Source organism: Pungitius pungitius, chromosome 5, assembly GCF_949316345.1.
Source record: "Pungitius pungitius chromosome 5, fPunPun2.1, whole genome shotgun sequence".
In the NCBI taxonomy this organism is placed as follows: Eukaryota; Metazoa; Chordata; class Actinopteri; order Perciformes; family Gasterosteidae; genus Pungitius; species Pungitius pungitius.
In genome coordinates, this window is record NC_084904.1 from 12,488,609 (window position 1) to 12,516,258 (window position 27,650).

The following is a 27,650-nucleotide window of genomic DNA, read 5'->3' on the forward strand; positions in this document are numbered from 1 at the left end:
TGTTTTTTGCTACTAGTCCAACCTACTTTTGCTCTTCAATCCTCTGCTCAGGGTTTAATTTGTCTTTTAAATGCTAACAATACAGTGAGATCAAAACTGTATGGTGTTGCAGTTCAGTTATCTTAAATATCCATCCAATCCACAGGTACACTACTACTACTGACAGTAGTAATAGCCATTTGTGTGTATAGATGCTCACAGCAACAGCGAGCAAGGTAGTGTTTTATTATTATTCACAATGTTTACCTGTTATCCTATCATATTACCAACATGTCCTCGTGTTTAGTAGGAATTCTCCTCAGAACGCTGCTGTCATTGTACCGCTGAGACCGATGCAAGACCCAGGAGAAATCCGTGAGGTTAGTACCTATTAAAATGAAGCTAATAAAACATTTGTAAATTAAGATTTAAATATACTCTTTCTACATCTTTAGTGATACTTCTGGATCGGATGATGGCCGCTGTACTTCCCACCAGGAGAAGGGAGAGAAGGGAAGTTTGAACGACTGCAGCATCATCAGTTCCTTGTATCTTTGCTTAATTTTTCTCTTCTATAAGGTTTCTCAGGAATACATGGTGTTATTTTTTTGTAAATATGGCTCAAAAATGAACTGATTAAGTTTTTGTGGTTAAAGGTCAATGTGAAATCAGCCCCATCATTACAAACACACTATCTACCTGAGAAGTTCCTGTCAAAGGTCATAGCTAGTAAATATATTGTGTCCCTTTAGTCCAGTAGTCATATCAAAGACCACAGGTTTTCCTTGGTTGTTCTCAGAGATGCCACTCCCAGCTTTGCCCAGCTTTGCCTGTGTAAATCTGTAGATTCCATGCGTAGCTGGTTTTTGCAGCCTGCCCAGATTTGTTTACTACCCAGGCTTACTGGGTATGTATTGTTGGAAAGGGAAAAGGACGAGACGTTCATTGTCATCTCTGGGTTGAACATCAGTGGAAGGCGCTGCACCCATCTATCACAGTCATCCCTGATGAGGGCAAGCTTGTCAGATCTTGATCTGGTATCTCTTGAAAACTCTTGATATCATGTGAAAGGTCTGAAGTGACAGTGGCCTCATTGAGTGATCTGCACACCCCAGCAATGCCTGTTTTTGTTTGGATTGACAGGGTCGAAACCGCCCCTACCAAAACAAAGGTCATCATTTCAAACTGAGCATTTTATTATTTAGTGAACATTTTGTATTTTGTTGAAATAGAGGTTCCTGACAAAGTCAAAAAGCCTTGATGCATAAAAACAAAATGATGTGCTTCTATTATGCATTTTAAATTTAAAACAGGTCAGTGTCGAGCCTAACACAATCATTTTTTGACTGTAGGATGAAGTCACATGCAACACTGTTCCTTTTATTTAATTGTTTTGCAAGCCTCCACCACCTCCTGTCTATTATTATTTGATTATGTCTCTGCCTTAACTTTTATATCATGCACAATGAACTAAGATGTGAATTAAAAGATGCAAAGGTTTTTTAATTCTGATACATTTGGGAGAGATTTACTAAAGATTTACAAAACACACAAGACGCAGATTCCAACTCCCGTGTCGGCCTGCAGGGGGCACGTGGGAGCCGCGTGCGTGTATCCAGTGGTGCACAGAAAGGTTGTGCTTGGAGAGGCAGGGACGCAGACTCACGCAGGACTCCTCGCTGCTCCGAGAGGAGGAGAGACTCCTCACTTCACCTTCAGCGTGTGGGGGAAACGCACCACGTAGAGCCAATCGATTAGTTTATTTAACGCGCATTCATTCATTCTACTGAGGATCGAGTGCTGCTGGACTTCAGCCCACGAGACACTAAAGGGAACCTTTTATTTCTAACCGACTACTACGCAGAAGGAGACGATTTGCTGGTGAGATTCTTTTTAAGGTTAAGATTCAAGTGAACTATGCTGGGCAGTTCCCAACATTGCTGACGTTACGTCCCGTGTTGTCACGTGTGCAGCTGTACGTATGGCAGATCGTCACTAAGTGCTTCGGCAGGTGCAGGTGCGTTTGAAAGGTTTCTGGTCGGATTAATAAGTTTTGTTTTCTTTAAGCTATACAACTGACTTTACCACGTAGGCGGAATTTGTCCGACTAGCGTAATGTGAATATAATAATTAAACAATTTATTAAAATGTTCTTTGTTTGGGGGAAGCCTTTCGCACAGCTGGTGTCTGCTTCAAGCTCACTATTGCTTTTTGTTTGCTGTATCAATCTTAACTAGACTTATCTAAAATAATGTGTGTGTCGGCAACTCTTGCACTTTTAAATGAAAAAAGAAAAAACCCTGATCTGTACCAATGTAGAATCAGCTAGGATCCCTTGATGCTTTAGTTGAACCTCTTAGACAGCCAAGTTAAGCCAAGTTACCGACAGAGGAGTCTGCATGCATGAACTCCTTTGACACAACTGTGACTGCTTTTCTGGTTTGACATTCATGTTGTACTGGCCAAGCCTTCCATTTACTGGCCCGACTGGCCCGAGCCTCTACCCACAGCCTTGTCACTGCTCTTTACAGTGGAGTGCTCCACTCCTGCCCCTGGTATTCAGGCATAAACCAGTCCACAGAGAAAGTGCTAACTGGTTTTCCTTTATGCTATGCCTGGTGTTTTGAGAGCTGGCCAAACGACACTCAACCGTCTTCAACTGTTACAGCTTAATGTGGTGCTTTATGTCATTTACAAAATGCCATATTTTAACTGAATAAATAATGGTTTATGGTAACAATTACTCTTCCTTTTTTTTTGTTCAATTGTCGAGTTTTTCTGATGGCAATTTGTCTTTTATTTTAAACTAATTCAAGCTTGAAACATCTGAGTATTCTGCTGGGCCATCAGTTGAAAAGCTGCCCTTTGTCTGACTTTGCCCCTTTGCTCCTTTTCACCCCATAGTCCTGTGACTCTGTATTGCTAAGTGTGAAATAAAGCAATATGTTAAAAATATTCCGGGATGGTTCTTTGAAATGGTACAGGCGCCAGTCACTAATATTGGATCAAAGTGTGACATGGTGATAATTGGAGAAAAGGTCCAATCACCCAACTCCTTCTGGTGCGCTGTGAGGTTTTACACAGTATTACGAGCATGTGGTTTCCTTTATGAGCTTCCTGTTTGTGCTTATTTGACTGGAAGGCAGTGGAATTGGTCGTGCTCAGCTCGCTGCAGAGGTTGGTTGGAAGGGAAAACAGCTCATGCAAATCTCCTGCTCTCTCCTTGAGACCGACACCTGAGCTCCTGTGCTTGCTGCCCTGCCACTGATATGTCTGAGTGAGCTGTGCATTATATCATATTTTGCACCCAAGATGCAGCAGCAGAGTAAAGCCTGCAGTGGACTAGACTCTCTTATATAGGTGGTTATATAAATTGGACACTAAATTTGTGGAATCAATAAATCACTGATTCAGAGCAGAGGGCCCCTTTTTTAACAAACTGCTTATAGTCTCCCTGCTGAGCTTCCTGTGAGGAGGTAGCAGAATTTAAAAGCTGTATTAGCCTTGTGTTTTTGGGTCAAAGAGCACTCTGTAATTTACTATGGGATGGAGGAGAGAAACATCGGGCATATGAGGCTCATTGGGAGCCCTGAATAGTAGCTTTCAGCTCTCTCTCCTTCATTGCTGATAATGTTTGGACTGACCAATGTCAGCCTTGTGTCCACACACGGGTGTGGTCTCATGTTAGATCTTGTTGTATTTGAGATGTTCTGATAGCGAAGAAGGCCTCCCTGTGTTGTGATAATGAAATCCGCCACCTCATAATGTTTGTGTATGTTCACACCCACTTTGGTACCCACAATCCCGTCTGCAGTGCTACTCTCTGGGTCAAAGTGCTAATTAGCATGACGTACCAAGCGTTGAAAGCGTGACAGGAGTTTTCTGTCCACAGCGCATATCCGGTTATCCAGCACCATGCCATTCCTTGTTGCTGTTGTTGGTCCCGGTCCCGGCTCACTTGTGGTGACCTTTTAATCGGTTCACTTTAGCGAGGGACAGTGCGTTTTATTAAAGAATGAGATTATTTAAATGTGGCTTCAGTATAGATAATAACATATAAAAGCAAAATATGGCCTCCAACTTCATACAAGCTTTGTTTTTATTCCTTTATTCCTCTATACTACATTATTTTGAGTTATTGCGTTTCCATGTTCTGTGATGTAGCAGCTATGAGTTGTTTTTTTTAGTTTGTGATTGATTGGTGAATGAGTGTTGTGTGTTCTGCTGGTTTGTCATTGCACCAGTAAGTCATTGGAAGGCCCTTTACTAATGATTACTTTTCTTATTGGGTAATATTGATTACTTGGAATACTAAATTATTAATCTAAAAAAGGTGCTTTGTAGCAGGTCAGTGGGCAGGTTGAGTGTATGAGTTTCAGCCTCTGCACCTCTGTTTATTTGTGTTGTTCCACTGTCCAAGCACAGCATGGGTTTCTCTTTCTCTGTTAACCTTTTTTTGTCCTTTCCATTCATTGTCCAGGCTTAACTCATGTCAGCACATACCACTTACCCAGTCAGGACCTCATATAACTGTCTGATTAAAGTCCTTTGATCAATGTTCACCCGGACAACGGGAAACCTTTAGGAAAAACAAAGCGTTGGAATATTATTGTCCATAGCAATGCAAACTACATAAACTATATGCCGGTTTCTACTAATGAGAAATACCCTCTTAAATTAAAGGCATCCTCTTGTTATTTGTTTAAATGATTTGGATTTAGTAATTCAGTAACTGAGTCATGGATGTAAGTTCAAGGTAGTAGTAATTTTTTTGTGTAATTCCTCAACTTATTCAAAATCACTGTAGGGCACATTTAACATTTACTTAAATTATCACAACAATCCTACTTCAGAGCACCTCATGGGCTTGTTGTTAATGTGATCTGACATATCCATCAGTCAAAGACATATTTTAGGCATCCCTGGATTCATTATCGATGTTAATCTTGGGAAGAATGTCAATACATGCCGGTGTCAATGTATGTTAGAAATGTTCTTCATGGACTGTCCTTTGCAGCAGGTGAATTTGGATGTATAGTTTCCCAGTATAATCTTACGTGGGCCCTGTACCACATATCTGAACTAGCTTTTGAGAGGGTGAAAAATGTTCCCATTAAGACCTGCAGACTTGATTGGTTGAGGATTGTGTTAGAGGGAATCAGGCGGCGCAAAAGGTTGGCAGCCATGCAGGAATTCACATTATTTGGAGGTTGTGGTGTTTGTTGTTGTTGTTGTTGTTTTGGCCGTGCTGAGTCTTCAGTACTACCCCCTCCTACTTCTGCCCTGGAAAAGACATGACTCACAGAGGTCCACTCAGGGGCCCGAGGGTGCCAGAGTGAGAGAATGTGAAAGACACAAAAAAAGTCAGACGAAGAAGGGTGGATGAAAACAAACAAGTGGGAGAAACGCAAGACTTGCAGGAATTCTACTTTTCTTCCTTGTGCAGATTTGTGATCAATTCCTTTGATTTCGTATAGCCCATAATCCCAATATTGCCTCAGAGGGCTCTATAATCTGTACACAAGCAACATCCTCTTTACCGGGACCCTTTCATCAAACCGCCCCAAAAGGGCAGGATGATCTAATCCAATATAACCCTCAATATGGATCACTCCTGAATAATTAAAGCAGTTGTTAAGATGTCTGACATTAAAGTGGCACAAGCAATAAATGCCTGTGACCCTTATGGCTTAAATGAGAGTAAGTGGACCTTTGGACTTCAGGGTAGGGCCGTGAAAACGGGGCTTGGCTGTTCTTGGGCAAGTAACTGTTCTTCTCTTCATGTCATGTGATGTTGATTTCCGGCGGCGCTGAGGGGAGCTTACGTAGATATCAGTGTGTTTGAATATAATCAGCCTGCTGTAATGAGTCCTCGTTTCACTCGCTCCATCAGGGCTGCTCTCCCTTCCTCTGTATCTGAAGAGAACATCGTCTCTGTCCCCCCCCCCCCCATATACTAATCTCTGTTTTCTCATACCCACCCTTCATTCCTTCAGTCGAATCACATGACTCTCTGGACACAGTGGGTTACCTCCTCCTCACTGATTTTCATGCAGAGTGGAACTACAGTGAGGCGCTATCTGAATTACAAATGCACAGACAGAGTCCTCTCTCGGAGTTATTTTGATCTTCATGCTGACTGACCGAAGAAAATATACGTTTTCCTGTGATTATGTACTCAGTTTACAGGGTAGGAGTACTTCTTCTCTTTCCTGTTTTGCGTGCTATGAATGAAACGTGACCTTCTTTGTTGTCATTATCACAAGGGATTTAACTATTTGAAATCTATAACCGCTTCTGTTCTTCATCTCTGTTTGGCACTCTCATTGTCTTCGCTGTATCATTCAGTCCCTCTTTTTGTCTCGCTTTTTCTTTGCGTGTGACCCCTGAAAGGTCATATTCACTGTCGGGGAAGTCTCTCCCTTCCTCCCACATCATTTTTCTCTTAATTTACTGTTGCTAAAATGTCAAATTCCATCAATATTTAAAAAATGTAGCTGCTTTAGAGTGGTATATCTCACGCTAAAAGAAGTACTGTTTTTGCACACTCTGCAGTGGGAGGTGATCCACAAGGAATAGCAGCAGTTCTCAATCTAAAGACGACACATTCCTTGCACTTATGTTATGCTTCACCCTGCAGCTAAATGCAGCTTGAACATACGGATGATTACGAAATGGTTCTTATTTAGACAAAACATATTCTTTTCATTTGGTCCTGCCCCCAAAGGCAAACTTGCCCCCCCCCCACCCTCCCCTGTAATAGTTATAGCAAGAGGAATTGTCTCCACATTGTTATCCACTCACACAGCTCTGCAGTGCTGCATAGTGCCTGGTGCACGCACTACGCTGCAGCACAGCCTGTCCCGCTTCAAGGGATGATGAAAACAAACACAACCCTAGAGAATACGTTGAAATATGGAACAGAATACACCCAAAACGGTGCAAAATGCACCTGCCTGCTGTTTAAGTCTTTGCAGTGGCTTGTCACCGGGGAGATAAAAAAAGTGGCGGCGTGCGTGCAGTTCACCGTGTGTTGCTGCGTTTGTTGCTGTGTTTACAGGCCCGCAAAGCCGCATTTACAAATTAAAACTGCATTTCATGATTTGTTCACCTTTGTGTGTATTTTGTGTTTTTTTTATTGTCCGTACGAATGAACTGGGTAGTTTTTATATCTTATCCATTGATGAACAGATATTTCTGCTTCTCTGAACATTTTGCATTATAATGTTATTGTCTCCTCTATCCCCCTCAATCTGTCTGCCCCTTATTTTATACTGCTGATCGTTATTGCGTGGCGCAGGGAGCTTAGTTGGCGGGGCATTCCATAATCTACATTCGATGTCTGTTTCCCAGCCCTGTGGTTCATTTAACAACACAACACATTTCCAGAAGCCAAGTGTTTACATGAGGCATCAGAAAAGATAATGACTACTGCTCTACACCATTCTGCCTTGGTGTATACAGTACTTTTGGGGATTTAAACGTTTACTTTTTCTTGTGTTTGGATATATTTTAATTATAATAGGTCATGGAATACCAACAGCAATGCAGGATGAACAAGTTCCCTGAGTTGTGTTGCTCGAGGGTAGTTTCTGTGAGCAGTAGTCAAGCATCAGAGCAGTTAAGTCACTGAAGCCGATGCCCTGCGGGCCGAGCTAAGCTCCCTCCCTGTGCATCTTCTTGATTGTATCCAAATCCAGACATATCGGCGCTTATCAAACATCTCACACTCGGGCCTACTGAAAGTCATGAAAGCCCAGCCCCGGTCCTCGGCGCCCTGCATTGCTGCTCTGCTATTGATTCGACATTATGTCTCCAATCTGCTTCGGTAATCTAATAGTATCTGGGGAATCAAGCAAAGCTGAGATGAAAGGAACCAATTTGTAGTATCTGTGTCCTGGTGCAACTGTGGGAGTACCTCTCAGCCCTGGTGACATCCTCAGAGGGTTTGAAAATCATTCTGTTCCACTATCAACATTTCTGTTACATTTCGGTCCCCTAATGGGAAAAAAACAAGTCTGCCCAAAGGGAAATATTATTATTTAACGTATAAAGCACCTATGTGGCATTGTTGATTAAGCTACCTAATTCTCTGCTTTGTTCCGATCATCTGCCTCTTGAGACTGGGAATGAAGTATTACCACAACTACTTGCATATTGTTTGACCGTTCACATGCACTGGAACTGTATTTGTACATCAGAGCACATAAGCCTGCTCAAAGCAACACTATATAGCCAGGAATGCTTGGCTTCAGTTTTTCTATTTGACGCACACAGTGGCTGAGTGGCACCCTTGGCAATATCCCTGAAACCATGGAGGAGATATGCCATGAGAGCCTGTGTTTGATCTGCACTCAAGTGTGTTTGTTTGAAGGGTGGTAGCGTTTCCACGTAGACAAGCGGGAAGACAGTTGTTTGGGAACAGAGAGACTGATGGAGAGTACAAGAGTAAGTTTATTTTTACCTTTTTTTAAAAGCAGAAGCATTTCGCAAGTAGGGGAGATGACGTGATTGAGAAGTGTTGACCAAGTCACAGGAAATGCTGCGGCGGGTTTGGAGAGAAACATTGTAGTTGCAGCACTGAACAGTCGCTTCTTCTGTGTCAAAATGCGTGCAAATTTGACAACCATGAGACCGAGAAATGGGAAATGTGTGTTCTTGTTCTATCAGTTATTTTTTTTCTGTAGTCCACATTGAGCGTGTGAAGTCTTTACGATATACTCACAGAGGCTTAGAATCAACCTACAACTCAACCCCTCTACACAGGGCAGGTTTAAATGCTTTTTATTCAGTTTCAGACTTTAAGTTTAAGTTCTTCCAGACCAAAAATCATCTATCTGCCAAAGGGATGGTTTTGAATTGATGAAAGATGTTTTTGTTTTTTAGCTTAAATTGATGTTATTGAGATTCACAACACAGCATAGTTTTAAAAATGTGTGACTGCGTACAAGTGCTCTCTTTTCCCCCTGTGGTCCTGTATGCAGCTGGCACGTGTGTGATAATGTGATAATGGATCATCTATCCATCCATTTTCATCCTCATGTCCAACCATCTGTCTCTCTTTTGTCGAGAGGTGAACAACAGATCTCCCATTGCTCACTGCGGCTGCAGCCCAGTCATGGATTATTCTAGAAGCAGTCTGCTGGAGCACCGGCAGGGTTGAGGGGTCAGGTGAAAGAGAGGTACAAACGATTCATTTCAACACTGGCACTCAGGCCATGACTGAGCAGAGAGCCAGAGAGGCTCACTAACATTCCTCAAGTTCAACAGGATCAACACCTCTCTGCACAGTAGTGCAGATTAAAATTATGATTAATTTCTAATTGCATAGCTAAAGGTTCATGAAAGGATTTTCCAGTTCCAGTCTTAGTCACGTGTCATGTTTTTGTGTGACCATATGTGCCTTTCCAAAGAAATTATTTTAATGGTGATCGACGAGGTTTAAATGAGTTATAGACCAGAAAAAATAACCAAATATCAATAGTTCTCAAGCATTGGTGTTGTCCCTTGTTTATAGCAACAGACGAGTGGCTGCACAGATTAGGAGCCGGTTTGGAGATAAGAGTCTGGTACATTTCATTCTTATCTCTATTTGAATCTGTGTGTTTGTGGTTGTCCATAAGTATTCATTTGAAGATTGTTTTTACTCATGGCTCCAACATATTTGGTGCTTTTGTTTTGTATGACACCAACAATAGAGTGTACATATCCTCAGTACAATAGATTCCTGCGATTTGATGACATGCGATGTGATCGGGGTCACAGCAGGTGTCTGCAGGACACAGCTCCTCAAACACGAGACATTGACGCAGGAGCATTTAACAAGAGAATGACGAGGAGCGTTCGACTACACTTCATAGAAAACGTATGAGCAAACCAGACCGCCTGCTTTTTGTGTCTCCGTAAGGACTTGATTCTGTAAACACCAGATCATTTTCAACCTATGGGCTAAAGCTCACTCCTCCCTCCCCACCAACAAATATGGAAGGAATTACCTAAACAATGAAGTCCAAGATTAGATTGAAGACGGCAGCATTAAATTATAGTCTGCCATCTACATCTGCACAGTATACTATATTAAGGATTGTATTGATCTATTAGCGAGGCCAATAAGAGGAGTCGGGATGGATGCTACACATCTAAATGAACAGTGGCTGTCGACGCGGTGATCTCATGCTGTTTATTCAGACAGAGAGTTGATTGCCTTGCTTTCCGGCAGAGATTAAGAGCAGAAGAATTTAATTTAAGTGGCTTCAGACTTATCACAGTTAATCAAGGTCTCCTTGCTGGTGGACATGTTCCGTCCCTTCCACAGTCACAGCTCTAATTGGAGCGACTTCACTTAATGTAGAGGCTGTGAGCGTTATTTAAATCATCTAATAATAACCTGTGTGTCTGTTCTCTAGCAGAGGGTCCCCTTGCAGATCCAAGCCTTCTGATGTTGGCTGACATTGGGGAACAAGAGATGTCGCCCTGATTGCTGTTTTGTTGGGGCCCAGCTTTACATTACGCAAAGTAAGTTTATACTTTTGACCTTTTCAGTAATTTGAGATGGAAAGCAATTTGACTTTATCCATCTTATTTTGATACATTGCATCTCTTTTAGATGTCTACCACAACGGAAAGTGGGATGGCAGGGCCTTGGAACACAAGCAGAGAGAAAACGTACAAAAAGGTAAATAAGTATGACTATTCATACAAGCCTGACTATGGTTTTAATTTCTTCTTAAGATCAATATCAACCTGCTTCCACAACATTTAATTTGGAATATGGCTGTTTGGAGCCAACAAGACCAAAATATCTTTATTTCTGAGCCTGTAAGTCACATGAGTTCTTATAAATGTCCTTCTCCAGCACAAATTGTGCTCACCCCTCACAGGGCCAGCTGCCAGAGGTCTGTCAAGTGCTGGTCACACTGTCTCCTTTTTTTTTCTTACGTTACACGTTACTGCTCATGGCCGTATCTCTTAAAGTGTTCTCCATGAAAAAGCTATGCACAACTGCTCCTATTGTTTTTGGTTGGGTCTTAAGTATTTTTGTATGATTACAACTCATCCTTTTTAGGGACTTAGTGTTGTTGGAGGATGCATACTTCAAAATTGTACTGTGCAGCAGTGCAAAGCTTGTACAGATCTTAAATTATTTGCGCATGCTAATGTAAGAATTTAGTAAAGTAATGGTTTGAGTGCGCTAATAACATGACAAAACGGTTAGTTTCTTTCAGTTAATGACATGTTAAACATGTGACTAAATAACTCTTAAATATCCATTTAAATTCCCATCCTCTAACATAATTTACCATTTTTTGCAATTAATTCTTATGAAAAGTTTCCTACAATATTCCTGGGGTTATAACTCATGGGCTTCACAATTACCTCCCCTTGTGAAGTCAATGAGAATATCAGTGACAGGGTGATATAACCGCATGACTAATGTTGTTTTCACTTCTATATCCCCATCTAGACCACGTCATCGGCCTTGAAGGGGGCCATTCAGCTCGGTATTGGCTACACCGTGGGCAACCTCACCTCCAAGCCTGACCGAGACGTGCTTATGCAAGACTTCTATGTAGTGGAGAGTGTCTTTTTGCCCAGGTCAGTGCGACTTAGTGTCAATTCACATTGAAAAACTGTACAATTCAAGATTTTTACACAGAGGACATCTTCTATGATGTGTGTATACATACATACATAGTTGATGGCAAAAGTTGACATACACTTAAGAAAATAATGTCATGGCTCTCTTGAGTTTCCCATTATTTCTACAAGTCTGATTTTTCTCTGAGTGATTGGAACAGATACTTCTTTGTCACAAAAAACATTTATGAAGTTTGGTTCTTTATGACTTTATTATGGGTTAACAGAAAAATTGATCAAATCTGTTGGGAAACTCAAGAGAGCCATGACATTATGTTCTTTACGAGTGTGTGTAAACCTTTGACAGTGTGTCATTTACTGAAGCAATCACTCAACAAATGAGTTAACTGATTGGACCTTTTACATGAAACTAAATGTTTATGCTGTGGTCAAGATTCAGTGAATCACATATAAAACGGATGATGTGTAGGTGGTAACCGCCTGCTCTTTGGCTGCGACACTGCAAAGCGAGTCATTGAAGAGCACCTCGAGTTCAGGCTTTTTGTCTCTGCCCGCCCAAATATTGTATGTCTTGGTCTTTCATTTAAAGCCCTTCAAAACTATTATTAATCAGGCTCAGTGTGAACTGCAACCGCTGGACATCCAATCCGAAGGAATTATGCTTCTGCCACAAACTGCAACCGTCATTATTTTTAGAAAAGTGAATTATGTTCGAGTTGGAGAGATTGTTATCCTGCCAGGAAGTGTGAAATGAGCTTACTGTGTGCCTCTTACAGCTACATTGCACACAATATGTCAGTGTGTGGTCATCAGGCTGTTTTTCACAATTGCGTCATCAGTTCATGGAGACATTTGACATAATCCCAAAACAGACCCGGTAATTCTATGTTTGACTCATTGATTCACACATGCATTAGTGCATGGTTGATGCTCAGATACTGTATTTATACACTTGATTAGTCACTCACTACGTTATTATTTCATGTTAGCTGAATGGGTTGATTACTTTCTTTTTAAAAACATGCAGTGTATCTTTTACCCTGGAAAAAATTAAACGATTCCTTAAAAAATAAATGGGTGAGAATCAAGCACAATGTGTTCATTGGGGATTTTCTATCTGTGGCAAAAAAATGTATAATCCAAACGTTTACAATAAACCTTGAGGCAGTAGTCCAACAAGGAAATTAAAGTTTTACCATGATATGCAAACTCATTTTGGCCCATGCAAACCTGGTGTTGGCACGCACATACACCCAAACACACAAACATCTGATGCTTTGCTAAGACGTAAAGTGCAAAATACCAATAGATTAAAGCTTGTCTGTTAAATCATCCTCATTCTGCACCCAATGTCAAGCCTTTTCACACAATGTTGAAGTTGTAGTTGTAGTATTTCTGCAGTAAAATAAAAAAATCAAGGTTAGATGCTCTTGTTGGTCCTCTCTGGAGGGATTTTCCACTGTTTGTCCTTCCAGTCTATTTTTGGATGTCTGAAAGTGTTTTTGGACTATTGTGACTCTCATTCACACCCAAACAGTTTTTTATTTTTATTTTTGACAACCAGCGCACATCTATCACATGGCAGATATGCACCCACATACAGATGTCTCTCTGATTAAATTGCATCAATCATGAAATGTAAAGAGTGTTGCCGTGTTACCATCATGAATTGTGGATAATTGTTTTTTACTTTACGTGCAAGCGGTCGGATTTCACTATATAGTAATCACAGGTGTTGTGTTACACAGCAGAGCCTGACTGTTCCATGTATCTCATTACTGAATCTAGCCCCAGCATAAAACAACAGGCCTGTGGCCCATTCCCCCAGAATGCCATCCAAGTACTGAGAATATTTACCAGATATAAAGGTGTCGTGGAAAATAAAACTTTAATAACCCACTTTTGTGTAGTTTCAGGTTCCCTGTGGTTGTTTTTATCAGATTAGATTTGACGTCTAACTCATTCTAACCTTATCAGTCATACATACTTCTATGTTGTTAACCTGGGAAATATGTCTTTATCACCACCCTGTTTTACAATGTAAGGTTGTGAGGTCAAATCAAACAAAAACAAACCTGTTGGTCGTTTCTTGTATTTGTTGGTTTACTGTCGCATTTTCCCATTCTCACCCTCCGTGTCGAGTTTTGTGTGTTGTGGGGGATTGTTTATATCCGGTAATCAGAGTCACCTTCATTCTCTAAACAACCTACTTTAGATGGGTCATATTTTCACCACAATGCTGATGAATCTGGGTTGCATGAGATGACTTTACTGAAGCCTTTTCTCATGCATGGGTGGAGCACATTACAAAGGCCCACTGATACACCTACTGGGAGTCAATTGCACAGGTACAAAGATTACGGTCCCCCCCCTCCTTGTAGAATGACCGTGATTTGACAATGTTCACTTAAAAACGATTATCAATTGACTTGGAAAAATGTATCTAATGAACCAATATGTGTTCTTGTTTTTCCTGCCATTGTTGGTTATTCATTACACAACCCAGTGAGGGAAGCAACTTGACCCCGGCCCATCGCTATCCTGACTTCCGTTTCAAGACCTATGCTCCGCTGGCCTTCCGCTACTTCAGGGATCTGTTTGGCATCAAACCAGACGACTACCTGGTAAGACCAAAACATAGATGAGACCTAACTTGTTTATTCCACCGTTACAACATAATCCAGTCACTCTTCAGATTAAATGTAATTTAAGAATGACTCGTAGCTTGTTGTTGGGAAATAGTCCTTCTCCCCCACATAACTCAATGTGGAACAATACATTGTAGTTTTCATTCTTATTTTTGGTTAAACAAAACAAATATGTCTTAGTCAGTGAGCTTTAGAGGCGTTTGCTTGCTGGTTTGGTCCCCAGTCAGAAAACTAAACTACCTGCCAGCTCCCTTTTTAGCTGCGTATTTAGTTGACCGTTTCTGTCACTGTGCCAAAACTAACCAATTTAAAGTGATTGAAATCTGGTTGAAGCGTAGTCTATACTGAACCAGATACATTTAATTCTGCATCATTCTTAATTCTGAAACATTCGTAAGTAAATAAAAATAGTAAAACTACCATTAAACCCATAAGCAAGAGCCAATGCTCTTAAATTACTTGACTGAACACCAATCTTCCACCTCAGTGTGTACTGATCATCCATCAAATTCAACGTATATTTTATCGAGTAGGCGGTCGGTAGTGCCATACAGCATCTCAAGACGGGATGGGTGGATAAAGTCCAGGCAGAACATGTGGGTATGTGACATTATTTACCAACGCTTTAACTGGCTCCACGAGCTGAATGAAATCCTCCAGTTGATTCTGTGATTTTCCAGCACAATCAACGACACAAACAGGCTGACAAATGGCAAGCAAGAACGAGTAACGTTATTAAAAGACCCCTGTGAGAGCCTTACATGCCTAATTTAACGTAATCTACTCCTTGTCAACGGGTTTTCCTTGTTGCCAATTCATCCCCACAAAATAAAAAAAACGTGGGATCTTTTTAAAGCTTCATCTTTTCTTTTTGCCTTTTTTCTTGTAAGCCTTTTAAAACCACAAAAGCTACATTCTTGTTTTTGTATGGAAAAATTCATCTCTGCATGAGTGAAAAACAAAAGGCCCTCGAAGAGAGGCCGAGGCGAAATGCCACTTAAACGCAGCTGAGGGAGGACGGCATGATGCAAAGCAGCTTACTGGATGTGCTCCTGATCGATGTCCTTGAGGTGGTGATGAATTAGTTTAGACAGAGGCTACAGCAGAGTCTAATTAAAAGAGAACACACACACACTTCGTATCATGAATGGATGATGCGAGTGTGGCGGTAACTCAACCTGACTGCAGACGGACATCAGACGGTCTCTGGAGAGGGAAGCCGAGGCCTCCAGTGTTGCTCTCACAGTCTCTTCCCTCCCACGTTAACTGCCACAATGGGATGACTGCTGTGGATTTGTGTTTCACTGAGAAGCAGCACATGCAGTAGTTGCTCCTCATTACTCTCGGCCGAGGAGCTTCTGTTCATGAGACGCTTTGCCTGTTTTGTTAGCAACAGTTAAAGTCGAATGTCAGTAGAGATTATTCATATTTGGCAGGCAGATCTGTCATCGAGAGTGCGATCCACTTATGTTCCTCTAAGTTTGATGTGGAAGTTTTCTATAGAGTGTTAAACTGCTTGTGAATGTCTCTCCTCCCGCAGTACTCCCTGGTTAATGAGCCTCTGATTGAGCTCACCAACCCCGGAGCCAGCGGCTCCCTCTTCTACCTAACCAGCGATGACGAGTTCATCATTAAAACCGTCCAGCACAAAGAGGCCAAGTTTCTCCAGAGATTACTGCCTGGATACTATATGGTGAGTCACTGATGGATGACACCCCACCACACCGTCGGATGCTTTGGTGGCATGAATACGACTCCGCAGTGACTGTTTTGATGAGCTCCAGCTGTAGGTCAGATTGAAAAGCATCTCAGTCAAAGGGATGGAGGAGTGTTGGATGTATGCATACAGTCAGACTTTTATTCATTTTGCTTACTCATTCATGTATTGGTCAAATAAATGATGAACCACCCTGCTTTTACATAAGCTATCAATTCACAGATATTTAGACCGAAGAAGTACAACATGATTGCAATAAAAGCCAACTCGTCTTTCCCATCACATCACAGAATCTGAACCAGAATCCGCGAACACTGCTGCCCAAGTTCTATGGACTGTACTGCATCCAGTCCGGAGGCATCAACATCCGACTGGTGGTGATGAACAACGTGTTGCCACGCTCCGTCAAAATGCACTACAAATACGACCTGAAGGGATCCACCTACAAGAGACAAGCGTCCAGGAAAGAGAGAGAGAAGGCGTGTCCCACCTACAAAGACCTGGACTTCCAGGACATGCACGAAGAAGGTCTTTACTTTGACCCGGAGACGTACAACAACCTGATGAAGACGCTGCAGAGAGACTGTCGGGTAGGTGCTTTCAGCAGTGTGTGCATAAGTCATTTTGATTACTGATGCTCTTCCTCGCCCCTCTCTCTCTGTTCCTTGGACTGCAACACAAAGGTCACTATTAGTCCATGGAAGGAAGGAAGGAAGGAAGGAAGTACTTCAAACAAAGTGTTGGATCAAGACATTTTTCTTTCATTATCAGAATATTTGGGGTGTCTTTCTTTCCTTTGATAAAGGAGTTGCACATTGTGTCTTGTACCATATCAGAGTTTGGAGCAGATTGCTTTAAACCTGGCAGTCACTCAAGTGAAGGGACGTAGCTGCTGAAAGGCTGCAACTGACCTTTCCCTGTTGTGACCGATTAAGGAAGCTTAAACACTGTCTTCAATTGTATTGTGTTCTAGTTGGGGACAGTGTGTGCACATCTTCGATGGGAGCAAATTACATTTTCAATGTCCCATGTGTTTGTCGGGAGGACGGCAGTGTGTTTCCACTGTGTGTTCAGTCTAAGCTCTGAGCTTTCCCCGGGTTCTGTCCTGTCATCACTGCGCTGCGATGTTTCAGGACGCAGCAGCTCTCCAAACAGTCAATGTGATAAAGAAAGGGTCCTGGTACCGTGAGAGACTCCCAGCCCTTGTTAAATAAAGTCCTCCGGTCTAAAGGCTTGCATTATTTTCCATTTTAGCAGAAGGGGGTTCAAATGTGTGTGCTCTGGTAATCCATCAGTACTTTGCTGCTTCTAGGAACATTAATATAAACATCATTCAGGATAAAATATCTGGAAATATCCCAGACTTTATTTCATATCCCTTTTTTGTCTTTCTACATTGCCTCAGTGCAAGAGATATTGATTGTGAGAACTGCCTACCAGTGGAGACTACAATTCAGTTTTCAGTACATTCACTTTGTGAATTGGTGATCGGGTCGTCTAACGACTTTCCCGAGCCAGTGACGTTCTCTGTTCTTGGTGTCGACAAGGTGGGTAACTCTTTACGGCTGATGGCTGTGTGACTTCCAGACACTGATTTAATTTGTCTTACCCTCATGGTGACTTGTTAACGATGAGGTTTAGAGCCTGTTGTCTAATCCCATTTGTTCTACTTCACTTAGAGGAGCTGTACACACGCACACACTGCTTCTTTGTGGGGTATTTAACCTGGAGTCTGTTTCACCAGCAAGGACCACACCATTAAATACAAGCTTCACAGATGTATTGAAGGTAAACGTAATTGTTATGTGAGGCTGGCCCTTTGTTTTGTTTGTCTGGTTCGCTGAAGGAGTTGAAGGGAGATTTGATAGCGAAGCCCCTCGGGACCCTACATAGAGGAGAGGAGAGACAGCGGGAGACACACGGGTGATGCGGGTTTAGGGTTGAGGAGTGGCGCCGCTCCCGAAATTCCGATCTTCGCCAGATGATACCTGGCAACCCTGCATGGCACCAATGGGATAGCAACTTGAATGTTTCTATTGAACTAGTCCCAGGTTCATTCAAACTATTATTGTGTTTGAATGGAGGAGCAGAGCTCTTATCACTTCTGCTCTCCACTCGTCTTTGTGTGCTATCGGAAAGCAAATGTATCCTTTTTATATTAAATCCTCTGGTTGTGCCTCGCTTGTTTGAGGCGTTGAAGTGTTTCCTTTTGGGGAAAGTGGCGTATCCCTCCGGGAGTGGTGTGTGAACAACTTTTGGCTTTCCCAGCCTTTTAACAGTATTTCAGTCACAAACATGGGTCTTGTGATAGTGGTTATAGAAAGATTACCAGGAATAGATAGGGATTCTAATTGATCTCCTCACGTTATGTCTCCTCTCATAATCATTAACCATTATGCAGACTTTGTCCCTTCCTTTCAAGAAGGACATCCTCTCCTCTTGCTCAGTCAGTATTTCTGTAGACTAACCGCACATCCAATGCCCAAATATAGTCCAGACATGAACGGTCTACCCACTAAGGCTTCTATGCGCCACACATTGCACACCGTATGAAGTGTGTATCTGTTTGTGGGAGGCTGTAGAGCAGCCGCTATGCTGTACAGTTTGTTATTGTCACGGCTTCCTGCGTTCGCCTCCTGAGCGGGAAGCAAAGTGCCCTCTAAGCAGAATCGCTGTCCATTTTCATGAGTAAGCAGCTAACCCCGTCACCCCAGTTGAGGCTGTGGAGCAAAAACACTGAGGGGAGGGGGAGGGGGCGGCAGAAGCTAAGCAACGGGGTGAAGGGCGTGGGGCAATGGGGAAGTGGACTGTTGTCCGATAAATGTGAGCTGAAACATATTTTTTGCTATTTTTTTTTTTATTGGGCGTGTATGAGTTCATAGTTGAGTTGAAACGAGACACAAAATGAGGGTGAGCAATGAGTTTGAGGGGATTTGGATATTTCTGTTATGTGGAACACTGGGTACACGTTGTTTTCTTTTTAAATGTACTGTCTCCATTACTCTGCAGCTCCCCTGATACTCCACAAATGCCAAAACAACACATGGCATTAATTATTCATGTTGGACACTACTGTAGTGAAGCGGACAGGGTTTATTGATGATGTGAGTCTTTGTTTGTATCCTTCTGATGCTCGCTGTGCGTGTGGGATTTGATGCAAAGGGGATATTGCTGCTTACGATTACATCGAGCTGCTCTTTTGATTCAGACCTTGAAGCCGTTTCGGACATTAATGGTTGCATCGCAGCCAGTGTAGCCAATCAAAACCTACCCTTTAGTGCATGGCTCCCTCTGTTCTTAGCCATGGGATCCTGTAACAATGGCTTCTCTCAATCTCCGCAGTGTGAGGCTTCAAAAGTGTCCTTGACCACATTCATAAACAGGGCTGTTAACCCCAAAGGTCTTTAAATAATAACTATTATCATCAGAAATGTGCTGATTCATCTATTTGTTTTATTCATGTAGCTGTCTTGAATATTAAGGTAAATAAAAGCAGATCAGTTTTGAATTTGAGAAGCCAAAAGCTGCAATTTTGAATTATTTGACTAATAAAAAATATTAAGCGGATAAATCAATAGGCATTGCTGCTCTATGGATACTTTTTTACCGCTAATTTCTTTTATTATCTTATACAATGAAGTAATTTGTATTCTCAGTTTCTGTTCACAGTAACAGAAAATGAACGGACTCAAATTAAAACATAATTTTTACAGTTGTAATAAGGTAGCTTTAGCCGAGACATTCCTGTCATTGTGACTGAACTTGAGTCAGCGTCTATCAGGGCCGAGGGACCCAGCAGGCCCACAGACGGAGTATAACGAGCTCTGTGTTCTTCTAGGCAGTCTCAAAGTGTCACTGCAGAGCGCGGCGCACACTGCGGAGAGCTCTTCATCCCCAGTGCCTCAGAGATAGACAGGTGGGAGGACTATTACACGGGAGAATCTACTGACAAACATCTGAGATTTCCTTGAAGATCAGGCCATGCTGTGACAAAGCTCAATCCCCACAGACGTCTGGGGGTTCTCTTGCACTGCGAGAAAAGGCTGCTGCATTTCAAATGATGGCAGAGGGCCGGGGAGCCTCGCGCTCCTCCTGCCGCTGAGCCCCCGCTGTATTCCACCCCACTAACGGGTTATTGACTGTTTGTCTTTGCCTGTGCATTTGCACAACACTGAATCATAAGAGAACCTTGTGCAGAGTCAATCGCAGAAGGACCGCGTTGCTCTGTCTGCTGTAATGGTTTGATTGTTTGTCGGGGGAAAGCTGGGGCCGGGATGCAGAGTAATTGCCAACTGTAGGCAGTTTAGAGTTTCAAAATGGCTGTAGTTTGAATAGGCCGGGGGAGGTTGACTGAAAAGATGCAAATTGTCGATATGGAAAAGTCAAAGCTCAGACAAAAGCCCCAGTGTTTGTTTGGGTCAGTCGTCAAGTCCTTTTTGTGTGTGTGTGTGTGTGTTTGTGTGTTGTGAGTATGAATGAGTTTGACTATGCTTTACACATTAGCCGTTTATATTACAGAAGCCAACTGGATTGAGCCCTAATAATGATGGATGCTTCTTTGACCCTGCCCCAGAAGGAGGCTCATATAGGGAGCAATAAGAGGCGGTTGTAGTTCTTCAATATATTGGTCTTGCATTCTTTTACAAAAACAGACAAGTGTTCTCTGGACTCGGGGTCAATTCTCTTTGAGTATATCACTAATTATTTATTTTTTTGATCGCCTCTAATCCTGTTTGGTTTCCAGTGTCCTATTCATAGTGATAACGATGACCTTAAATGACTCACACTTGACAAGAAACTAAGAACGCATTCAAGCTGTGTTTGCCCTAACCTTTCAACTTCTTCCTTGTAACTCTAGTTATATACTCAAGTATTCGCCTCTCTATTTATGATAAGTCATGCTCTCTTTCTCTCTCTCTCTCTCTCCCACACCCTTGTATTCCTGTCAGGAATTCTAAACCAGTACAGTGACATTTTTTCTTCTCCCTTGCCTGTGCCTCTCTACCCTTGACTACTCATGATTGCCTTACTGGAGCAAACATTAAGAGTGCCGCAGTCTCTGAGAAACCTGAAGGTCAATGTGTAACACTTGGCTCACTGTGGAGAAACACCTTGTTTATTTAGCTCAAAACTGGTTTCAACAGGAGATTTCCTTTTAATAGCTGGCGGGCCTCAGCTTCAGAGCCTCAAGGGGTTTGGGAGAAAAATAAATAGCATTTTCTAGAAATTTTACAGTCTGTGAAATGAAGGTGTATAACCCAGTGCAGGAAATGAATATCTTCAGGGTTCAAACGGGTCATAGAAAGTGTGACACATGCGATTTCAATCAGACTTGCTTGTAAAGTTCCATTTTCAAAGGATTCTTACTGTAACGACTGCATATCTCGTAATTTGCTGCAGGTGCTGGAGAGTTTTAAGATCATGGACTACAGCCTGCTGCTGGGTGTGCATGTCCTGGACCAGAGTCACCGAGAGGGGGCTGAGCTGGGCCAGGCAGGGGGGGACGGGAGGAGACCTGTGGGTCAGAGGGTCCTTTACTCCACTGCCATGGAGTCCATCCAGGGAGATGGCAAGGCTGCAGAAGCCCTCACCACAGACGACACGTGAGTTGGCTCCCCCACACATTTGGGCATGCACTGTCCGCCTCTGTTTGTTTCTTGATCTCCACCTTTTTTTTTCTCACACACGCACAGTAATACAAACATGCGCATACCTCGCACAGGACACACAGTGTACACACAGTCAGGCTCTCATATAACCATAGCTACACAAATACAAACACAGCAGCTGGTCCGCGTATTAACGGCAAGACGCATGAGTTTAAATCCTATAAGTGACAGTTTTATAAACATTTGTGCAGTGTTTTAAGCATTGCGGAAGAAGAACAGTGGCCATTCTGTGACTGCTGGATTGTTTTGTGTTGTGTTGCAGGATGGGTGGCATCCCAGCCAAAACACCCAAGGAAGAAAAGCTGTTCATATTCCTTGGTATCATTGATATCCTACAGTCATACAGGTACTGATCATTATAGAATTATATAGTTGCCTGACCTATGCTACAATTGATATGTGTCCCAAAGCCAGATCTCCTAATGTTGAATAATCAGCCTGCAGTGTAGGGATCCACTTAACCTCAATCCTAAAATGACTTCTCTATCCAACGGGATTCGAATGGACACAAAAATCCTCTTTATTTATCATAGATTTTCGCTTTTCCTTGAAACACCACAAGCGCTGAGTGACAGAGGGGGAAGCCTTTTGGCACATTTGCTTTTCAAAAAAATGTTAAAGCATTACATGAATCTCTATCAGCCTGGTTGGTGGAGGCTTTAAATGCCCCCGCTGTGGGTGATATCGGGTCAGGGAAGAGAAACGGTTGATTGGGCCAATTTTATTTGCTAATCCTGCCTTTCTTCTGGTAGCTTGATTTCCTCAAAGACTTACATGTTACATAACATGAAACTTTGATGTAATTTCTGCTTAAATATGACCCGTTTGTTTAGTGCCGAGGGGCAAGAGTCTCAAGTTTGATTGAGCACAAAGGGGAACTTTTTGGGCAGGCTGATACATTTTGTTCAGACCTCTTTCTGTGTTGTTTCCTCCTTTTTAGGTTCATTAAAAAGTTGGAACACTCCTGGAAAGCCCTGGTGTACGATGGCGTGAGTTAATAGGATGCTCGACTCTGACACTGCTGCTTTTATGAACGAGCCTCCTACTTGGTGGCTGGTGGCTCTCTAATTAAAGCCCTGCATCTTCTCTGCTTGTCCTCAGGACTCCGTCTCGGTGCACCGGCCCGGCTTTTATGCAAGCCGCTTCCTCAAGTTCATGAGCACACGGGTCTTCAGAAAGACTCTGCGTAAGTCTGCAGGTCGATATTCGTCGCACATGAGGGAAGAAAGCAGATTGCATGCACAAATAAACCAAGGACGGGCATTTGGCTTGAAAAGATTTTTTTTTTTTTGTCTATTGCTGCGGATTTGTGTGCACATGACTAGGTCATTGAAAACCAACACGCTAATGAAGAACTGATCTCATAATGGGTCTGATAGTGGTTAGAGCCAGGCAGTAGTTTGGGAACTTCACTTCAACCTCAAATATAGTAACAATGTTATGCAGCCACGTGGGACCCCCTTTGGAACAACGAACACGACTGAGGCAAAGATTTAAGGGGTTTAGCTTATTAACTGCTGCCAAGTCCCGTCTGAAGAAGGTGACAGTAAAGGATTTAATGTCATGCCTTGCTTAGAGGGCCGAGGAAGGATATTACAGCTGCACATTTGACCAGTTTAATTATATCGCTGCTGATTTTGGAGGCCGAGCAGGGGAGTTTCATTTTGTGTGAACACTGCTTCAATCAGGAAAATTGTCTCTTTTCTCCATCTCCTCCAAATGTCTGATCCTCTTATTCTTTCTTCCTCTGCTCACCCATTTGTATCACTCCCATTTCCTTTCCTATCGGCAGCACTGCGATTCTCCCCTTCAAAGAGGACTCGTACGTCCATCCCGGCCCTGAAGTCGTCCTCACAGGAGATCCTTTCAATGCATGCAGATGAGAGGAAAAGGGAGGACAGGAGGGACAGGCTGGGAGGGGCCTGCAGCCTCGCTAGTCTGGACGGACAAGGTACACAAAACAACAACGTTTTGGGAAACTCTGTTTATTGTTCCCATCATTCACGAATGTTGTCAAATATGTTCATAGAAGGGCCTGAATTATTAAGGAGATTGTTTGTAACTCAAATCCTAAACAATTATCATAAATGCACTTGCCATTTTATCACTATCCTCTACATGTCTCTCTATAAGCGACCCTTGAACAGCCACTTTCATTCAGCCCTAAATATGACCTCTTGTCCCGGGGGAGAGCTGTCCTTGGTTGAAAATGCATTGTTCGGCCTGGATGGAAATAAAACAGAGGCCACCTTGTTATTAGTAACCATCACTTACAGAATGTGTGTGTGTGTGTGTGTGTGTGTGTGTGTGTGTCCATAGGAAATGTATGAAGAAAGAGTCTTGAAGTTTAAGCTTTGTAATTGTCATTATCATATATCTGACTCCACAAAAGAAATCAGCTGTTAAAAAGAACCGGGTAAAAGAGTGTTTGCAATTATGAACGACATCGGCCACTGCGTCTGACCTTTGTCTGCCATAGTAAAGGTGTAAACGCTACACCGGAAGTCACAACAGAAGCCATTGGGTTATGTCTCCTCTTTGCAACCCCGCACTCTGACACTTTTTTCTCCAGCTGTGTCGCAACCCGCCATAAAGCCAATTGGACAGATTCCCGACTCACTCTATACGGTTACCAAATCTGTCTCAAAGACAAAGGCAAAAATCTGATTTGCACAAAAGCGCAATGTTTATACTAGGAAATGTTTCAGTTTTAATTGAACCATTTAATCAGTTAACTTAAATCAAGTCTGCGTGCCTTGCCTCAGTCATTAGGCCACCATGAGTAGTGCTACTCGGCCTGTGCAGGAGATGTTTAATGTCTGCGGATCTATAGAAGAAAAGATCGATCCGGAGGTCCAAACTGCACGCACGTAATTGGGGGAATGTTGGCTTTTATCAGGCAGCAAAGATCAGACAGAAATATATGAGATGGGAACTTTCCTTTTCCTTTTAGTGATGTAAAATCATCTGACTGTTTTCTCCTCAGCTGTGTTTGGCTCGTACCTGCGTCCAGATCTGGTCCCTGCCAACCCGTCCCTCTACGAGGGCTCCTCCATGGGAACCAACTCCTCCATCTTTGTCAACGTGGACAACCACACACAGAAAAGGTGTCTACAATGTTCCCCTTTTTACCAAATCTGGTTGCTTCGTGATGTGTACTTTCCCTCAAAAACGTTCTGAAAGGTTACTGTTCACTTTACGGCCCTCGGGTCGAGAGGGAAGGCTCGTGAGTTTGCCACTCCCAACACAAACACGCTGACATAATCTCACACTATTGACACCAGAGCTTTTACGTCACACAGTCTTATTGGAGGGGTGCGTCATGGAGCAGGCGACTGATGGGCGTGTCACAGCGACGGGCTCCATCACACCTACGGCACACACTCATGTTTATTACACTTCACCATCTGGCTATAAAGGGCGAAGTTTCAGCACACTTTGTCCTGTGCCCTCTACGCGTTCCCCGTCTTCCGGCTCTCCTCCTCCTGCAGCAGTGTCAGGTTCAGCTCGCTCTCTGAGGCTCCATTGTGCCATTTGGCACCTGTCCTGCCTCTTCGTCGCAGCCTAAAATTGTTCCGTCAACTGTTTCCATCAATATTTAAACAGCGGCTTTGACGTGGCTTTACCCCGGGCCATTGTGCTGCACGAAGACTGTGACAAAAGAGGACAAGCGGTGCAGTGGTGACTGTGTAGCCACTGACAATAATCCCTGTCTGACAGCTGTGCCGCCCGCCACAGTGATGACACCTGGTTTTGTGTCAGGTTAGGGTTGCTTTAAAACAAGCTTTTCTTTTACATTCGCCGCTCCATGTTTCCATATATTTCTCCCACTACGTTCTCCTCTGCTACTCCCTCTACCTGGATTCCATTTTGACAGAAAGTCATTATGTCATAAAAGGGTATAAAACCTATTGCTGAATTGATCAGTGAGTCACCTGATGTACAAACAAGGAAAACTGCTCTCAAACGGCCCTCTGGTGGGCAAAATGTAAAGAACACAATGGTTGAGCTACATTTAAAGATATACATGCAATTGCTCTGTATTTCCTAATGGAAGTTTTTGACTGCACGCAGGGCGCTTAGGCTCCTGCAGAAAGTGATGAATCGGTTGTCTCCACTCTGTCATACAAATGGGAAATATCTAATGCAATTTCCTGTTTACATTTTCTGCTGAAACCGGAATTGGATTTAGATGTTTTTTTGAGAATAATCATATTTTTATGTTTTTTTGTATCTATTATGACACATTGCCCAGTTGTGACAAACGCTATCCCAGCAGCTCATTTTGACAAGTCATTGTGCTGAAATCTGCTGAGTGAATCTCGTGGTTGTTCATTTCCTGTTAGACATCAAGAGACTGGGTTCCCATCCGGCTTCAGTTCATCTTTTTGTCTCTTTGACGTCAGAGTCCCTGCAATACTGTGGCATTTAATTTGCACTGTTTAGACACCTGCTTCGCCTTTGACCCAGACAGTGACCTCCGAGGGCGTCTGGGTCTTCTACAGGTTCATCTGAAAGTGTGCATCTGTTTTCAGAGCGGACGCTGCATCCAGCTCCACGTTTACCCTGGAAGACAGTGCCATCTGCCTCACTTCAGAGCAGAGCACCATGGATGTGGACTTAGACCGGGATGACGGATCGGTTCTCGATGTCTATTTGGTGAGTGTGCCACCTTAGCTTGTTCCCATTGAGGCTTGACCCACGTTGACCATCACCCTTTTCTCTCTTCTCCCTGACAGTGAAAAGATCAGCTTTACAACTTTCATTTCTCTTGCCAAATCAAGACAATCACCACACTCCATTGGCCGGGCCGGGCCGACTCCACTTCCAGTGCTGCTAGATCCATGTTGCCACATGTATTGCCAACACATAAAAATAATCTTCGATTGTCCTCTGGTTGATGGACTAAAAGAAGAGACCAACAAGAGTCCCAGCGATGGACACCTGCAGTAACCATGTGATGAACATCATGCTTAACTGAGTGTCCACGCAGTGCCATTAAGTTTTATATATGTATACTGTTTTCATGGCCTACACAAAGATCTGAATATTTACTACATTGCAGAGGAGGGAGAGGGTAGATAGATTTCTTTAATTTTTTTTTTCTTTCTGCTGACCAGGAAAAAAATGAAAAAGAGCATTTCAATGTTTGCCACTGCACACGTTGTGGATCAAAGAAATGTTTACAGTGACTTTATGATGGCATCTTTGTCCCTCAAGACACAAGCTCACAGCCAACAGATAAGAAAAGACTCAAATGAACAGACTTGATGGATCCCGTACTACGTGCTGCCCGGACAGAGCTTCTGTGAAGGGAAGTGAGGTTACTGGATCTTGGATGAGGCAACGAAGCAGAGGGATGATGGACCAGATCTTGATCAAAAGGCAATATTGACATTGGTTATGATCACTGTAAGACATATTTCTTCTCTGAAGATGTTGCTTTGGTGGGTGGGCTACTTTACTAAAGCACAGATTTGCATATGTGATAGCACTTTTTTTTCCTCTTTATACTCTTCAATGCACACCTTTGTCAGTCATTGAATCTACATAGAACAGTGAAGGACAATTGTAGATTATTTTTGATGTGGAGCAAATAGGTTTTTTTGTCATGACTGAAGATGCTTTCACTCAGGATATCCTTTGACACTGAAGTGTGTCCTTTTGAAGAAGTAAGGAGTCATGCCTAAGCTATCGATACCTCTTCATCAAGACCATATTCAACTATAAATGTTGAATTCCACCATTTATTGTGTAAATCTCTACCATTTGCTAAAAGAAAATGTTTAATCGCTGAATGTAAAGACAATGCATATTTATATTTAGAGACTCCTACAAATAAACTGCTTAAACTTCAGTGTTTATTGTTAGGCTACTTTAACTTTTAAGGCTTATGTTAACACACACAATCTCATCGATGAGAGAATGTCTTAATGTGACTGGTACTCTGTGTGTTAACATACACCGATCTAAACATTTAGCCCACAATGTATGTTCATGTTCTCCCTCTTTCCTTTCTAAAGACATGCAGCTTAAGTT

At 42.6% G+C, this 27,650-nt stretch overlaps 1 protein-coding gene across 6 annotated transcripts; it reads left to right on the forward strand.

The window, feature by feature from the left end:
• Positions 1-589: 589 nt before the first annotated feature.
• pip5k1bb (phosphatidylinositol-4-phosphate 5-kinase, type I, beta b) lies at positions 590-27,468 on the forward strand. 6 transcript variants are annotated; one of them, XM_037481537.2, is made up of 15 exons: positions 590-1,860; positions 10,386-10,494; positions 10,586-10,654; positions 11,444-11,574; positions 14,084-14,201; positions 15,766-15,918; positions 16,233-16,532; positions 21,343-21,545; positions 21,874-21,957; positions 22,552-22,600; positions 22,713-22,797; positions 23,404-23,562; positions 24,598-24,718; positions 26,147-26,270; positions 26,351-27,468. In XM_037481537.2, the coding sequence occupies exons 3-15, from the start codon at positions 10,586-10,588 to the stop codon at positions 26,351-26,353; spliced, it is 1,599 nt and encodes a 532-aa protein (XP_037337434.1). In that variant the 5' UTR covers positions 590-1,860; positions 10,386-10,494; the 3' UTR covers positions 26,354-27,468. The 6 variants fall into 6 exon arrangements, with proteins under 6 accessions (XP_037337434.1, XP_037337436.1, XP_037337439.1 ...); XM_037481539.2 differs by having other exon boundaries at positions 10,389-10,494; XM_037481542.2 differs by lacking the exon at positions 590-1,860 and adding an exon at positions 1,911-1,996 and having other exon boundaries at positions 10,389-10,494.
• The last annotated feature ends 182 nt before the right edge of the window (positions 27,469-27,650 follow it).